Here is an 18,362-nt window from a genome sequence, read left to right on the forward strand (position 1 = left end):
GTGTTGGCTCCTTGTGCTTCCTGGACACTATTATTTCTTCTGTGACAGCTTTCATCTTCAGAAGTTTCTGCTGTTTGTGTTTGTACTTTACACTGATCACATGCATCATTTAACCTGTCTCAAGTTAAATAGAATACAAAGCTTATTAAGTTGCTGTTTCTTTGGTTTTGCTTTGGATGCGTGAATCTATTTTTCTTCTTCTCATAGGCTCAGAATCTTGCAATAGTTCATCCAAGTGGAAACCAGAGGCGAGACGTTTGAAGTAGAAAATGTGCTTCGGCCATTATTCACTCTTATCCAAACTGACAGACAATGCCCTTGATTTGTAGACACTATAGCTTGTGATTCATTTCCAATGTGTTCATTACAGAGTGGGTTCACATTTGTACTGATGACACTGAAACAAATGAACACCATATTTCAAACGATGAACGGGTGTGAAGGATGAATTATCATCCAACGTCTTCAGGAACCTACTGTATGTGTAATTATGAACTGCTGTGTAATTAGAATGCAGAAATGGTGCTTTATGCTATAAGACACATTCACATAATTATGGCTTGAATTCAATGCACACTGACCAAGCACGGTCCGGTGTCTACTTTAGTTACATGAAGGTTTAATCAACACATTGTCCTTGCTTTGACCTGGGAGTAACACAATATTCCACTAAATAATGCACCTACAGAAAGGGATTTTTTGAAAAAATAAGTACGTATAAATGTATCAACATTATTGGTACCAAAGCAATAAGTAGTTTAGAAGTTAAATGTCAAAACTGAAATGCAAATCATGTTAACGACAAATATTAATTTGTATAAATATAGTTTTTTTTTTTTAAATACATTTGTATAACATTAGTTATGACTTCAATAGGTACTGAGAAATCTTTTTAAAGTTATATTTGTATTTTGTTTTAAAGAATTTATATTAATTTATAAATAAAGTTGTTATGGTGGCCTTCAATAAGACCCAACATCCAGTTTCTATAATAAATATCAGTATTTTCAGTATTAGTACAGACATAACTGTGGTGATGTTGACACATGCTTAGTCAGGACTCATGACACATGGAACAGTCAAACCATTTATTACAGTTCCTATTTGTTCAATAACGAATGTAGTTGGTAAACAATTCTCCTGGTCTCACTCTAAAAGAAAGTGAATCAATGACTGATCAGTGACAAACTACATGTTTTATTGAATACACCACTGACACATTGTTAAACCGAGCCATCAAACTATTAACTTTCAAAAATAAAAACCTAATGTTCACAACTCTTTTGGATACAGCAAAGTCATTAATCTCCAGGAAAGAAAATACTTTCTACAAATAATAGCATTTGCTGTTTTGTAGAATGCTGTAGAACTATGAATGCAGTTGGTGGTTTCTGGCAACAGTGTGTGCTAGTTTTAAACCGAAACAATAAGCCAATTAAGTTTGTTATTAAAAACTGAAAACCAGCCAATGTGAAACACCTCATGCCTGACTGCAGCTACTCCAAGTCAATATATCAGTTTAAACCTGATTAATGTATCAGAATATCAGATGTCTGCAGCATGGCTTTGAATTTATTTAACATTTTGTAAAACTTGTGGTGAAACCTGCCTCTCTGCTTTACAGAGATACACACTCACCTCAAACTATTCATCAGTCAGGAGACTTCAAGTTTAAAGTAATGCTCAAATGTTTTCCACCAATAAAACCTAAATATTAGAACAAAAAAAACAATCTTCAACTCTTTTGACGATTGTTGAAGGGATTAATATTTCAAAAACCAAACACCGAAGGATGTGCTGCTCTTCTCTGTCTGCAACTGTAAAGTAGTAAGTAAGAACAATATTAGTAAAAGTAAAGTTGGGTCATTAAAACTTCTTCTTTTCCCTATTTTCTGAAATTCTATAGACGATATGATTAATCGATACATTACTAGTTAGTTTCAGCACTCAGGATTACTGCACTGTTTTGGTGTAAATGGGTAATACATCATGTAAGTGAGGTTAAAAAGATGTTACGGATGTGCATTGTTCCTCTTCTAATTTAGGCGTCAACTTCTGTATTGTGAAAATAAAAAGCATAATCACAACAACATAAACAATTCCAAACTAAAAATATGTATTGTAGTTCACAAATTGATTGTAGAGCGCATGTGTTTGTGTCGACTCAAATTAACCAAACGTTTTATAACTTTAGCCTAAAGAGATGCATCAAATACCTAACGTTGTATGAACACGTGTAGCCTATGTATAGCTGTCACCTTATAGTTTTTAGATATGGATTATTTACCACACTGGTCAAAGACACAGTCATTGCTCCACTTCCTCCAAAACTCTCAGTGACTGATATTAATACAAGGACTTTGAGTGTGTTGCCTGGTGATTGAACTGGAACACTAAATGTTGATGCTACACTATGACTGAGCTTCACTGCTCCAGTCAGGGATAGAAAAAGTCTTGGACTGTCTTTTATGCTCTCCTATCGTGTAGTCCACGTGGATACATATATGTCTGGCGCTTTCCTCCTTGGGAAACATGCTGATCTCTCCGGTAACCACCGTGTCTTGCACCACATCCACCGGAGCGTCGAGGTACAGCACCGCCTGCTTCCAGTGAGTCTCCGGTTTGAACGGAGACGTGGAGAGCACGAGCGTCTGTGGCTTGTCCGGGCAAGGGAACGTCACCGTGAAGAAAACACAGAAAGCGTTCACTGCAGCCGAGCCGAACGACTCGCACTTGAACTTGCCCTTCACCGACCGCAGCTCCTCCACGGTGACAGAGTACAAGTCGAGCTCGGCGAAGCGGGCCGGATGGGAGAGCACGTCCTCGACGTGCACAGAGTTCACAGTGATGTCGGAGTTCATGATACACGATCTGGCGAAGTCAGACATGCAGGACATGTCGACACCGTACTGGTCTTTGACGGTGTACCAGAAATGTAAGCGGTCCTCTACCACCGTGTCGCTGATGTGTGCGATGTAGAGCTCGGCTTTGCTGGGCAGGATGATGCCGCCCGGCTTCAGCCACTTGTCGCGCGCGTAGAGGACCGAGTTTAGCATGGACTCGTGCAGGAGGGCATAACCCATCCACTCGCTCACGATCACCTCCACCTTCTCCGGTAGGTCTACCGTCTCCACAGTGCCTCGAATGACTTCAATTTTGTCCTCCATGTTGTTCTGTTTCACTATGTTCACCGCCTGCTCGGCGATAGAACAGGCTTCAACGGCATAGACTTTCTTAGCCCCAGCTTGAACACAGAACATGCTTAAAACACCGGTTCCTGCACCGACGTCCAGGACAACTTTACCCCGTATGAACTCACTGTTCTTTAGTATCGCCATCCGGTACGTGTTTGTTCGGACGTGGTCCGCTATCATTTCTTCGTGGATAGTCACATCAGTATAGCTGTCAAAGTACAGTCTGTCCTGCCGGGTTTTATCCAATTTTCTTTTCTTCACGACATGAGACATCTTCTCGGCTCTTGTGCTACAACCTCAATGTTTTTGTTGCGATACTTCCGCATTGTGAAATCTGGAACTTGTAGTTTCCCACCGCACACAATAGGAGAAGCACGTGTTTAAAAAGACTACAATTCCCACAACCAAACGAAAGTGACGCAGTGGTCGAAGTGCTGCATTGATCGTCAGGGGGGACATGGTACACATGAACTTCTACTGGGTTTATAAGAGAGTAATGACAAACGGCCCCTCTCTCTTTCTCCACCTGTAATGTTCTCATAATACAACAATTATTAGCACTTTTAGAGAACCTACATTGAAATGCATTAACACTAATTGGACATTGGGGAACTCCCTGTTATTATAAGTCTGTATTAATGATTCATAATGATTGCCCCCTGGGTTTATTTTCATGAGGCTAGTGTTTTATTATAAGATACATTACAGTTGAAATTATACAGAGCTGTGATTTTTCCAGGAATTGGGACAATAACTAGAGCTACATGAAGTTAAGGTGATATTAAATAATATTCACCTGATAATTCAATTACCTCCACTTTTGAGTATTCGAAATGTTTATATTTTAATACTTTATATTTTGTTTTGAATAACTTAATAATAACTTTTTTCTTTCCCTTTCTTCCCTCGTCTTAACCCCTCCCCCTACTTCCCCTACTATTGTAAAGCGGCTTTGAGGTCTCGAAAAGCGCTATATAAATTCAATTTTTATTATTATTATTATTGTTATTATTATTATTATTATTATTATTATTATTATTATTATTATTATTATTATTCAATTGTCTATAATAAATGTGCTTCTGTGAAGCATTCACTGATTTTTGGACAGTGAGAGACAAAACATATTTTTTCAAATCATTTCAGGCATTTATGCAATATTCCATAATAGAAAAAGCAGGCCTCTAATAAATGTTTTATTTTTTGGATGACAGGATAATAATTGGTTGTGTACAAATAATAACCCTTATTGTTGGAGCTCTGTCTCTTTCAAAAATGGTATAGAATTGTCATATTTTGTGCTACATTTGGTTAAATTGAAGGCAGCTGTTCTTGGTACCTTTAGCTCCAGTGTGTCGCTGATATATGCTAAAAAGACTCAAATTATTACTGCTCCGTTCAGTAACATTGAAAAGTGTTTAAAGTTATTTTTCTGGCAAGTCCCTGTTTACAGTCAGGGTGGTTCAGGAGCTATAGCCATTTTAATGTGTGCATACATACAAGCAATTTTAGAATCATAAAGCAGACGTGTAAATGTGTAAATGTGTAAAATCGGACTTTTGTCGTCACACTCCTTGTTGTTTATAATGACGGAGATTCTACTTACAAGTAAGAGTTCCGTGCAGAAAGCTGGAGCCACCTGATCCTCTTCATCACCGCATGCTAAAAAGATAAGACATTTTAGTTGTAACCTCTTACTTTCATTTGGGCTTATCAATACACAAATGCATTTCATGTTAATAGTACTGTATAGTGCAACTCTAAGATTACAGAATTTATTTTCCAGGAAAGACTTTGAACTGTGCACCACACGATGCAAGACGCTGTATCAGATTCTTGATACGGTATCTTCTTGTCATGTTGCCTTTGCGAGGTTTTACGAGTACATCTGTGAGAAGCAATACATTATCTGCATCATTTAACTCTCTATAATTAATATGGGGGTCCACTCATCTATAGTGGATCTACTATACAGTTTCTCCTAACAAGCTGCACAACACAGCATCGCCATTACCAGTTCTGAGCTTTCCCCAAAGTTATGGCAGGCAGAACACAGCTGCCTGTGGCTCAGCTCTCCTCTCTTCTAGACGGTCCTATGGGACCCTCTGCACTCTGTTTCAGAGATCTTTGGCAAAAGATACTGGACAAATGAGCAGGAGCTGTATCCCATTTCATAAAGATGAGAAAAACCAAGAAGGAAGCAGTAGTTTTGAGAGGAGAAAGATGCTCGATATTTTGTAGTTTCCAAGACTCTCTTTTAAAGCAAGAAGACAGCACAGTGTAATGCTGAATGTGTGAAACAATAGCATTGCACAATAAGAAGAAAACTTTGCTGGCAAATGTGTGTTTGTGGGTGGGTGCATTCACATTATCACGCTTCGTCTAAATTTGGACCCAATACTGCCTTTCAAGCACAGGCACTCCTGGGAAAACGTGTGCATTTAATCATTTAGTCTGTTCAAGATTATATCGAGAATAAAGCGGGGAAATACTTCTGCATGAAATGCTGTGTTTTCAGCTTGAGTAATGGAAACAGAAACCATCAAGGGAAAAGGAGCCATACCTTTGTAGTAAACACTGACCTAATATTCAAAACTCCAGTTTTCCCTTTGATATATTTGATTTATGTTAAACCAGAAACACAATAACACCAAACATTATCTAAAGATGTAGTGTAATCCTAAAGTGAGCCAAATATCAAAGCCCAACACCCACAACCAACTGGTCAAAAGCAACATTGGACTAAGTGCAAAGGAGGAATGGAAATATACAATAGCATAGATTACTGAAGCGTGAAATACAGACAGTGGAATTTAGATAGGGAGTCTTTGCGCTTGGCAAAAGGTGTTTTAGCCAGTAGACATAACACACAGACAAGCAGCTGTTGGCCATTGTGTCCTCTCCTCCGCTCAAGCTTCAGGGAGAAGTGCTGCCAGGCCCAGACGCAGCCAACACACCCAGCTCCCACGGAGAAGCCTGGCACGCTTTACCTTTATCCTTAAATGAAGTAAATGACAACGCGTCTGTTTTCATGCAGAGAAATGTCTGTTTTCCAACCAGTTGTTAGCATGTGCATCAAAGCTGGGTTAGAATAACCTGGTGAACTCATACTCAATTATGCAAAAACAGGTTAATATGTTTTGTATATTGAACATTTGACCTTTTTAATAAGACTACATTATTGGTTTGTTTCCCTCCTACTTATGTTCTTATTATTCTACCTACAGCCTGGCTGCTTCAATTCAGAGAACTCAGTTTATTTGTAAAGGATGCTTTCATGTTTGACAGCACTAAAGCTTGAAACTAACTCTGGAAGATGTTAAAGTTGCCATCTTTTATTCAGTGTGGTTTTAATTGCACTGCATTGATGTTTTATTTAACATCCAATCAATATCACTGTTTCAACTCATAACTGCTGTTGTTTTTTAGTCCACTTGTTACATTTTATACTTTATTTTTCTATTGTTCTGTTTATTGTTTGTAAATTATGCGGCTACTTGAGTCAGGGCTTATGCAAAAGCAACATTGAAGACAGTTTCCTGAAATAGAAGTGTGCTCTCATAGTATCATGGGTACATTTGGATGGTTCAGAAGTTTACTTCATGGGAATATTACCTCTTTCTTCTGTACCAGACACCAGAACTTGTGTTAAATTAAAGAAGGATGTTCTGTTAATGTATTTATTTATATTAACATGGTGACTGACTGTTTCTGTAACCTTCAGAATTTAAATGTTATCCTACTTTTAATGTAACCTATGAAAAAGCAAATCCTGGATTCAATGCCAATGTTTCTTAAATTCTTAATATCTGTATAACTCAACTATACTATCTAACTAATCTATATGTCCACTTTCTCTCAGACCACGATGTAAATACAAGTATTAAAAACAAATACAAGGATTTTTAAAATACTAGGATAAAAACAATGTAATAAAAATGTGCAGGTAGTATGTCATCCACAGGAAGAGTAATTAGGAGCAGTTACTTTGTGGTGTGTGTGTGTGTGTGTGTGTGTGTGTGTGTGATGACTGAGTAATATTCTACGATGAAGGTAGGGAAAAGGTTATGGAAGGAAAAGATCGTGGTTATGGTTAATAAAAATGGGACTGTTAATTGCAGGTCTGTGAAGGAACATAAACTCAAATCTTCTGCACGGCCATCCATGTATAACACGCGGTGAATCGTAATGTGTGGAATCCAGCATTGGTCATTTAACAGTATACTTTACCGGGCTGTTGTACTTCTTGTATATACATGATGAGAAACACAAAAATGGAATCACATGCACACAAACACTGCCTGTAAAATCATAATACCTCCCTAATCTCAAATGAATGGTTAGAAAGATTAAACAACAAAAACAAACAAGCCACATATTTGCACAGCTCATCCTCTTTAATTAATCTTGGCCAATTTCTGTTTGTACATCTAAATCAGCGGTCCACATACAAGCGGTGGGATATGATCAGATCTAAAGGCCCTGTCACACAGCTCTGTATGGCAGAAACATGCCGGCATTTATGAAAATTCCAAATACGTCCAACTTTTCCACAGCGGTGTTGTAGCTGACATATACATAACGAATACATAACTAATTATTATACGTATGTCAAACATTAATAGCTTATCACTTACTTATACAAAACGTATCGGAGCGTCTGGCCAACGCAGCTGGAAAAGTGCCATCTGGTTCCCGTCATGCTGATGCTGGAGAACGGCTAACATGCTGAACGCTAGCTGTACTGTAGAAACACGTTTAATAAGTTACTCCGTCGTCAGGCATCATCTTAATAGGGTAGGAATAGGTTATCCACTCGTTATCAATACATTGGCTGTAGGGTTCACCGTCAGCCGACGTAGCCTATATCTAACGTTCCTCTAAGGTAGTCACGTAGGTATTTCCGTACTATATTTCCGTAGGTAAATATTCACGTACGTATTCCGTATTCACGTATGTCTAACGTCACGTAACATCTGCATATCTTATGAAGCACACGTCGGGTACGTCCGGTAATTTTGAACATGCTCAAAACATCAGCGTTCAACAACGTACACCAGCGTAACACAGTGAGCTCTTAACGAATACTACTTATACCTTACCTTATATCAACTGTACACCAGCGTGTTGCCGATATTTTGTAAACGCCATATTTTTGTATGTCTTATGTATTTGCTGGGTATTCGTCTGATACATTTAGTATTAGTAAGTGATGCAATATCAATAGGTTAGACATGCGTATCTGTATACATTCACTTTTCCGATCCGATGAAAAGTTGGACATATTTGGAAATTTTCATATGCGCCGGCATACGTTTCTGTCATACGGATATGTGTGACAGGGCCTTTAGGAAGGGCAGATGAGTGCTTGAGCGTGTGTGTACGCGTCCTTATTGAATGTGTGTTGGAATCCTTTTTGTGCCTGAAACACGTGTATATCCGGAGATAGTGCTGAAGGCGGGAGAGATGGTGGAGAAAGCAGTGCATGCAAGGGTTGGTCAAGCATGGCTGGACGGGTGGAGGCCCAATCGTTTTGGCCAATGAGGGGTGTCATGGAAAAATCAATAACCAGCTTTCAGTTTTTTCATCTTCCTCCTCCCTCAAGCTCCAAAGTGAAATATTCATGGTGTGTGTGTGTGTGTGTGTGTGTCTTAAATGGAGAGAAGGAACGTTTTCATATTGTGAAGAGAGAGAGATGAAGTGGGAGGCTTTATATGTAATAACACAAAGAAACTGGAATAAACAATACAGTAAGTGAGTAGATGTCTTAAGAGTGGACAGAATGAAGGGAAGCGCTGTGTGGGCTCTTTGTACTAGAAGCCCATCAGCAGCTGCTCTTCTTCTTGGCCAGCTGCTGTCAGCATGCACAGCCTCATGGGAACTGTCTGCATCCTGTCAGTATTACTGGACCTGTCAGCTGCTGCAACAAACACACACAATAACCCAACCTTGCATACTCAGATATGTATACACACATGCATAGCAACCTGCACAAACAGCATGCAAAGGCCACTTCAACCCACAGGAGCATGATACACACACAGCCACTAGTTGTGGCATGATCACACATGTCAGAGGAAGGCAGACTGCTGAGCAACACATACAAAGTGCAATGGCTTCATATCGATTGTTCCCGGGGATCACTACGATGCTACTTTGATATGTCACTCCCACAGAAAAATCCCACATCTGTAAATGCTTGTGTGTCATAACACACTTTCCATCTCTTATTTGCTTTCTTATTCACCCATTTCGTACAGCAAACACAATTCATCTCACCCAAAAGACTGTTTCATGCATGGCTCCATCTGGATGCCTTTTCCAAGTGTGTGTTATCTAGTTTCATGCTTTGACATCTCCCTGTATGGACACACTGTGTGCCAGTACTTATCAGTGGAAAAGTTTTAACAACGGCCAGAGCAACATTTCCTGCCCCAGGCGTTTTCATTTGCCTTGTTTGTGTGTGTGGTGGTTTGTGGACTGTACACACGCACACGCACACGCACACACACACACACACACACACACACACACACAAAACTCCCAAGCCTACCTCCTTTCGATTGCTCCAACCAATCACTTTACAGAATCTTGGCCTGTCAATCCAGAGCCCCGGTAATCAATTCATTAATTACATCTCTTTCCCTGCAGACTCACTTCCTTCATGCCACTAGTATCCCTTACATTACACTGCAATTAGATTAAATTACTAAGAACAACCGGCATGTGACGCCCGTTATGACAGCGTCAGGGGGGGTATTATGCTGACTCCATGAAAAACCCACTGCGCAATTTGTAAAAGGGAAATATTGTCTGTTTGTTAATGGAGGTTATTTGATAAGTACGTACATGAGGAGATACTGTAATCTCAGTTCTCTGTTTGAAAATAATATTGTACAATATCGTAGACAAAAAAACAAGGTATTGTATCACCAATTATTATATTAAATATATGTGTTTGTCAGTTGAGGATTAAAAGGTCTGTAAGACACATTACGTCCTTGAGGGTATTCTTTGACATTTTTGGGAAATATACTTATATGCTTTCTTGCAGAGAGTTAGATGATCCATCCCATTCTCTTGTCCGTACGTTTAAAGGGATAGTTCATATTGTTTGATGTAGGGTTGTATGGAGCGCTTATCTACAGTCAGTGTGCTACCGACAGTAGATGGCTGGAGGCACGGACCCAGTCTGGAGAAACAGACAAAAGTACCGGCACAGAAGCTAAGCAATGTACTGCTGTGGACGGGGGGCAGCAGCAAAATGTATTTTAGCGACCGAAAAGAAAGGCCCACCTACAAAACTCAAGATCAGTTTAAGTGTACGCTATATCTAGAATATCTAATCCAGTTCACTTTGCCGTCAGACTGCATTTTCCAACACCTGCAACATTGTAATATACACAACTGGCTACATCACTAGCACAGTGATTTCTATTGGTAAATATGTGTGAAAATAATAAGAATTCTGCACATTTTTACAACTGCAAATTCCTAATAAAGGAACTGATATATGCAGACACAGGTTTGTAGCTGGGCGTCTGGGACTTTGTGCTCAGGAACCAGTTGTGCTCTGTTCAAGGCAGGATTACCTGATAATCCTGTTTTGTACGTGAGACTTTGACTCTTCTTCTACTTCTACAATAATGTCAATACGAGGACTATGGATCACCAGCGAGCCACACCAACTGCAGACCGCAAAGAAATCTATTCTGCCTCCATTCTCTTTCTATGAGAAGCATGTAATTCACTTGTGGTGCAAATGAGGCATCAGGCAAGAGATGAGTTGAACGTTATGCAAATGTCTGCCGTGTTTGCCGTGAGAGGATCAATCCATTTGGCCAAAGAGGATGACATTTTGTTTAATGCTTCTTGCAGCTTTCACACACTTTCTCATTATGAGGAAATTAGAATTATAAGAGCCACTTCTCTTTAGCTGTGGGGATAGTGCAGGAAGTCAAGTCAAGTACTGCCAATGGAATAACCCATGCTGTTGAGACATTATTACCAATAAAATGTATTTTTATTTACCAAAATATCGATTTTGGTAATTATGCTTATTTACTTTCTTTCAGAGTTATATGATAAGATTCATACCACTCTCATGTCTGTACGCTAAATACGAAGTCAGCACCTGTCATGGCTCTATGTCCTTACACCTGTGCTAATATGTCCCATTTAGACAACATTTTGAGATATTATACATTTGACTTCTGTGTTAAAGCTTTCTTATGAGCAGGAGACGCATTGCCTAATACATGCAGCCTTAAACGTTATGTTTAGAGTGATTGTAAGATATTTTATAAATCGTATCAAATGTGATCATAAATCTAGAAAACTATGAAAAATACTCTGTAAAGTAGGGTGTGTGTGCATCATTGACACGTTGGAAAAAACTAAATTATTTTCATTGTGAGTAAAATAATTAGTTGAATCCTCATTTTACTACAAAAAAGTAAAGGAAAGGAAGTGGCTTTCAAAATGTGATTTATTACATAGTGCTACTGTGTCGGGAGGGTTTTCATAATAACAACAACACAATCGTGTAATGAGTCTTCATTCCCTCTTTGATGCAACGTTACCTCCTGTGTTCTGCTGTCAGTTTGAATTCTGCTCATGTACTTTGGGCCAAGTTAAAGTCATTTACTGGGAAAGAATTCATTTAGAAATACTGTCACCTGCCATGATTAGAGCCATTACTGTGTGGCAGTGTGTGTTGCCTTTTGTAGCCTAAGGATGATATCACAAACAGCCAAGGAAATGCAACGTCTGAGGTTACGAGGTACATTTTTACTAACAAATAGTAGATAAACTGGCATGGAGAAATGTGAAAATACTGATAGGCATAGCTTACAGCAGAAGCCATACAAAGATATATAACATAACGCACTGTTCCATTTTCTTCTCATTCAAAACACCTCACAGTTTAAACATTTGTTGCTTTGCCATTATGCAAGGTCACGATGAGTCAGATAGCTGTGTTCTCAGCTTCATTTGTGTTTATTTTCTCTTCAATAAATAGACTGAGAGAAAGGCCTGCACCTCGGAGGTGATAAGATCCTCCCCGGCTTGCTCTTCGCGCTGACCTTGGGTGCTGGAAAGTAAAAATCGATGCTCTTTCAGAAGGCAGTATTCACTTTCTGTTAAGGTACCGTGCATCTTCCACAGAATGCCAGACAGGACACCGGCATATACTTTAAAGGAAGGGGTGAGAGAATAGCTCACCAATCGTGGCATATTGTCTCAAATCAAACCTGCCTCCCGCTGCCTTATGGAGCTGCTAATGCAAACAAGAGAGCTTTAATGTCTTCAAAGCTAAAGACTTTAATAGAGACTTTTGGCATCATATAATGCTGTAAATATATCAACACGCCATATTAAAACCAATGATAACATTAATTTAAAAGAGTTAATTAGAGAATGGCTTTAAAAATGTGACATGTTTAATGTGAATGTGATATTTCTTTGATATTGTTAGCTGTCTCTTCTCAAACGCTGTAAAGATGTTGATTTACTTGAACTACTGTATCAGCCCTTAATCATAATTTGGGGCCTTTTTTGTGTTATTATTGTCTCAATTTAATCAAATTAAATTCTACTGACTGATATTGCCACAAAACAAAGTCCCCTACTAAGAATTTATTTGTCTCTCCTGTGTATGGAGATCGGCTTTGATGTGTGATATCTGTAAGCTATCTAATTCATTTGCATTGAACTAAAACAGATGAACAATACAAAAAACACCCAATTCTTGAGTATTTGGAGAGTTCAGCATTTTTTAAGCTTTCATTGCCAAAATTATTTCTTCAGTATATATATTATATATAATATATAATATATAATATATAATATATATATATTATTTATATATATATATTATATAATATATATTATATTATATTATATATATATGTTATGTTATATATTATATTATATATAGAATATATATAAATAATATATAATATATATTATTATATATATATTCTGTATTCTATTATATAATATATATGTTATATATATATATATATATATATATATATATATATATTTAGATTATATATAACATATTATATTATATATATATATATATATATAATATACAATATTAAATAACAAAAAAAAAACAAGTGAGCTCTGTAAAATTGCAAGTTGTGATACAGGACAGTTTAAATATACAATCCTGCTGTAGCTCTGCAGGAATAATCACATGTTGGTGTACTACTAGTAGTGAGGCAGAGGTGCTTTAGACTTCTCTGACTGAACTGTCATGGAGACGCTGACTGAGGACAGGTGGCGAGAGATTTAGCTCTACAGTATTGCTTTCCTCCAACCTAATCAGAAAATCCATTGAAGCACATTAGCACAACTGCTAATTGCGATGCTCTCTGTGTCTTGTTGCACACATTGATCTGTCCACAACCTCCTCCAGTTGAAATGGAATTGTGAAATTAAAGACCCTAAGTGGACAGATAAAGGATTTTGTGCCACGTTCAGCCACATGATTCAGATATGATGGAAATAGATGCTATAAAGCCTGAATGCAAAAGGCCAGTAGTTGACTTTGTTCAGCCACTGTATAGTGAAAAGTCTCTTAAGCCTAAAGTGCAAGTCCAAAGACATGAATGTGCCATCTCTTAAACTCAGCAGAACCAAATCCCTCCTGCACTATATGTGTTATTAGAAACATCCTGTTCTCTAACCTTATTGCAAAAAAGTTAAATCCACCTGTAGCCAAAGAACCCAAACATATCCATTTTATGACAGTCGGACCGAATTTCACCTAATCTGCAGTGTGCTCGAGTGCTGTTACCCCGGTATGTGAGTGTTACGACCCGGCTCTGCGAGGGAAAGGGGAGTAACATACACCAGATGTTGATGGTAAAATATGATATATTTATTGATGTAATATGGACAATTAGCAAACAATTGCTTTTATTGACACAAAGTAGAACAAAACTCGGGCTCTTAACACAAAAGCAATGAGCAAAGCCAAACTAACAAAAAATAAACTCCAACTTAAACTAATTCTAAAACAAAACTCGGGGTGGAAACTGGATTAACACAAAACACATAACAAGTCATAAATAGCAACGAAGCACCTAAAGTGCTTAACAAATCTCTCTAAACAGCTTGTGTACGAAACAAGTACCATGTTCAGTATCCAATAAACAACATTCAATCTACTCTGTATACGAGCGCGACAGTCTCAGACCCAGAGCTGGCCAGGCAGTTGTAGCTTCTGGTCTCTCCAGCGTCCCTTGGATTGGTGGACCGGAACAGGTACACGCCAATCACAACTCGGTCGTCATCAAGGTGGGAGGAGAGGTGTCGTTGCAGCCAATCAAGGGCCGGGGATCACACATCCTAATCTGCATACATAATAGAGAAACAAAGTTGACTCAAAGTAAAATGTGCAGTCTTGCCTTGGGTGGTTTTGATGTCCTTATTTGAACCGTCATGGTGAATATGTGGGCCGCAGGCAAATGTAGCCGGTGTCCTCAGGCAGACTAAACTAAGTGCTACTGTCCACCCCGAAACACACTTGTTCTCACATAAAGGAACCTCACAGTAGCCATCTGCTTGGTTTAAAGCCATATATTAAATGTAATGTTTCTTATTTTTGAACATGAATCGCACTGGGGAATTGCCTGATTTCCTTCCTCAGAATTCTGCTTGTCTGCAGCTGCCTAATAACAACACAGTGGGTGTGATGTAGCTGCTTCCAAAAGTGAACTGTTGGAAAAGTCGTTGCCTTTACTTTGAGCTTTTTAAAAAGTTGCACTTGAGGATGCAGTGAGCCATGACTCTTCATTTTGCTTTGTGTTCATCCCCAAAAACAAAAAACTCTAAAGCGGTGCTCTGCACAAGTACCTCCATTCTGACCTCTAATTGGCGAGGCAGTATGTGCCAGAGGCAACATTACACTGCATTCCTAAGTGGCTACTCCGGGCCACTGCACAGGACATTTAGTTAAAGTTGGTCATTCTCCGTCCCTGGAGAGCCGGTAAAGAGTTTGCCACATTGCAGGGAAGAAAGTGCAAAGACATGCAATGTGCTGTAGATGACAGGATTCCGCTGTGAGGTCCCTCGATGCAGTCAAGATGGCCGGCTGCACAGCATGGAGCTAAGTAATGCCCCACTGCATCGGGCTAATAAGCTCTAAGTAATTGTCTGCGCTTCACCCTCTCTTTTTCTCTGTATTCTTTCTAGCATGATATGAAAACATTCAGTTGGGGAATGGGTCCCTCCTTGAGCAACACTTGTTTTTCAGCATTACCGTAACATACCGCGGTTGTAAATGAACACTTCAGCACACTCTCCGTGAACCTTTGTTTTTGAAATAAATCAATAAGAGCTCATGCTGGCTCTGTCCTTTTCAAACAATATTGTAACTGCACGTGTAAACATGACCAGGTCAGAATCGTCTGCTATACCTGTAGTTTGAAGGTTATTACTGTTAAGGTTTGCCAATCTGTGGAAACAATAGTTGTTGAAAGTTTTTATTTTCTCTATTTTCCTTTCTTTGTTTAAGCATTCACAATTGTATTCATAACCATCGCTTGGTAAATTCATTAAAACTACAATTACAACCAGTAAAAAGACACAACTGGTTCCTTAGATATTGTGTTTCGGTCTGCAGTTTGGATATTCATAGCTGCAATAATCAATATGTTTGTAACAATAGACCAAATTAATATGTGTAATGTGACGGGAGCTGCTTGTCTTCACAAACCCACAGATAATTATCACATGACTCAGCAGTTTCCCTCAGCACTATGGAGTGATTTACCGTCCTTCAGTTTTGGTTTTATGTGCCGCAACTTTACTTGTTGGTTCACCCTCACCACTCTCATCAGCATCATGTTCAGCAGCAGCTCTGAGATAGCTCCAATAAACGACTGTACACTACTTAGTGACCGGCTGGTGAACATATTGGAGCATTTAGCTGCTAAAGAGACAAAACAGAGCTGAAAGGAGAGACTGGGCATATTGGACTGGCAGGTCCAAATGATTGCTAATGTTACTCCGAGTCTTCTGGATGTATAATTGTCAATTGTTTTCCAACACATTGAATGACAACTTTATGAAGTGATAATGTGTCAGTGTTGTGTTTGCAGCTTGTAGCGCTGCCTCCAAGCAGCCAAAAAAAAAGAAATGAATACGCCTTCAATAATGCTTCATAATCTACAGTATATCTCAAAAGTGAGTACACCCTTTAGATTTTTGCAAATATTCTGTTATATCCTTTCAGGGGATAACATTATCCTACTGAAACTTTGATATAACTTAAAGTAGTCAGTGTGCTGCTTGAATAACAGTATAGATTTATTGTCCTTTGAAAATTACTCAGTACACAGCTGTTAATGTCTAAACAGCTGGCAACAAAAGTGAGTACACCCCATAGTGAACATGTCTAAATTGTGCCCAAAGTGTCAATATTTTGTGTGACCACCATTGTTATCTAGCACTGCTTTAACCCTCCTGGGCATGGAATTCACCAGAGCTGCACAGGTTGCTTCTGGAATCTTCTTCCACTCCTCCACGACGACATCACGGAGCGCACGGATGTTGGACACCTTGCACTCCTCCACCTTCCTCTTGAGGATGCCCCACATGTGCTCAATTGGGTTTAGGTCTGGAGACATACTTGGCCAGTCCATCACCTTAACCTTCAGCTTCTTCAGCAAGGCCGTTGTCATCTTGGAGGTGTGTTTAGGGTCATTATCATGTTGGAAAACTGCCCTACGGCCCAGTTTCCGAAGAGAGGGGATCATGCTCTGCTGCAGGATGTCACAGTATATATTGGAATTCATGTGTCCCTCAATGAAATGCAGCTCCCCAGTGCCGGCAGCACTCATGCAGCCCCAGACCATGATGCTGCCACCACCATGCTTGACTGTAGGCAAAACACATTTGTCTTGGTACTCCTCACCAGGGTGCCGCCACACACGCCGGACACCATCTGACCCAAACAGGTTTATTTTGGTCTCATCAGACCACAGGACATGGTTCCAGTAACTCATGTTCTTGGATTCATTGTCTTCAGCAAACTGTTTGCGGGCTTTCTTATGCATCGGTTTCAGAAGGGGCTTCTGTCTGGGGCGACGGCCATACAAACCGATTTGATGCAGTGTGCGGCGTATGGTCTGGGCACTGACAGGCTGACATCCCACTTCTGCAACCTCTGCAGCAATGCTGGAAGCACTCGCACATCTATTTTTGGAAACCAACCTCTGGATATGACGCTGAGCACGTGGACTCAACTTCTTTGGTCGACCCTGGCGAGGCCTGTTCCGAGTGGAACCTGTCCTGGAAAACCGCTGTATGATCTTAGCCACTGTGCTGCAACTCATTTTCATGGTGTTGGCAATCTTCTTATAGCCAAGGCCATCTTTGTGAAGCGCAATAATCCTTTTTTTCAGCCGCTCAGAGAGTTCCTTGCCATGAGGTGCCATGTTGTCCAGCATTCAGAGAGAATTGTGCCCAAAACACCAAATTTAACAGCCCTGCTTATCATTTACACCTGAATCCTTGTAACACTAACGAGTCACATGACACCAGGGCGGGAAAACAACATCATTGGGCACAATTAGGACATGTTCACTATGGGGTGTACTCACTTTTGTTGCCAGCTGTTTAGACATTAACAGCTGTGTACTGAGTAATTTTCAAAGGACAATAAATCTATACTGTTATTCAAGCAGCACACTGACTACTTTAAGTTATATCAAAGTTTCAGTAGGATAATGTTATCCCCTGAAAGGATATAACAGAATATTTGCAAAAATCTAAAGGGTGTACTCACTTTTGAGATATACTGTAGGTTGATTAGTGTCCATTCAAGGAGAGCTGATGGTGTGCTGTGTTTAACTACACCACCACAATCAGGCCACTAGGTGTAGCTTTTGGAAATAGTTGTAGCATGTAGTGAAAAAGCGTATTTGCTTTAGTTATACTATTTTAACAGCATGGTGTTCACTTGTGATCAGATTATCTGGTTGCATGCATTTGCTTTATATAACCTTCCTCCTTTATACCAAACACAGCGATGCTGGGGAGCAGGAGGTGGACAGTCGACAGGAGGCATCTGGAATGTGGGCTTAGTTTTTAAGAATAACAAAATGCTGCACTTAGCACATTTAAATGTTTAAATTGTCATTTAAAATT

At 39.3% G+C, this 18,362-nt stretch overlaps 1 protein-coding gene and 1 long non-coding RNA gene across 2 annotated transcripts in view; both read right to left on the bottom strand.

Annotated features, from left to right (window-relative positions):
* The window catches only part of LOC115025697 (uncharacterized), a 142,404-nt gene that overhangs the window by 1,447 nt on the left and 122,595 nt on the right, over positions 1 to 18,362 (bottom strand). The window contains exon 4 of the long non-coding RNA XR_003834229.1: positions 4,801 to 4,856. This is a non-coding gene — a long non-coding RNA (uncharacterized LOC115025697). The remainder of the gene's footprint in view (positions 1 to 4,800; positions 4,857 to 18,362) is intronic.
* Positions 1,075 to 3,515, bottom strand: prmt6 (protein arginine methyltransferase 6). Its single transcript, XM_029458132.1, has one exon. It carries the CDS (start codon positions 3,465 to 3,467, stop codon positions 2,412 to 2,414), a length of 1,056 nt encoding a protein of 351 aa, XP_029313992.1. The 5' UTR covers positions 3,468 to 3,515; the 3' UTR covers positions 1,075 to 2,411.

This window comes from Cottoperca gobio, chromosome 20, assembly GCF_900634415.1.
Source record: "Cottoperca gobio chromosome 20, fCotGob3.1, whole genome shotgun sequence".
In the NCBI taxonomy this organism is placed as follows: domain Eukaryota; kingdom Metazoa; phylum Chordata; class Actinopteri; order Perciformes; family Bovichtidae; genus Cottoperca; species Cottoperca gobio.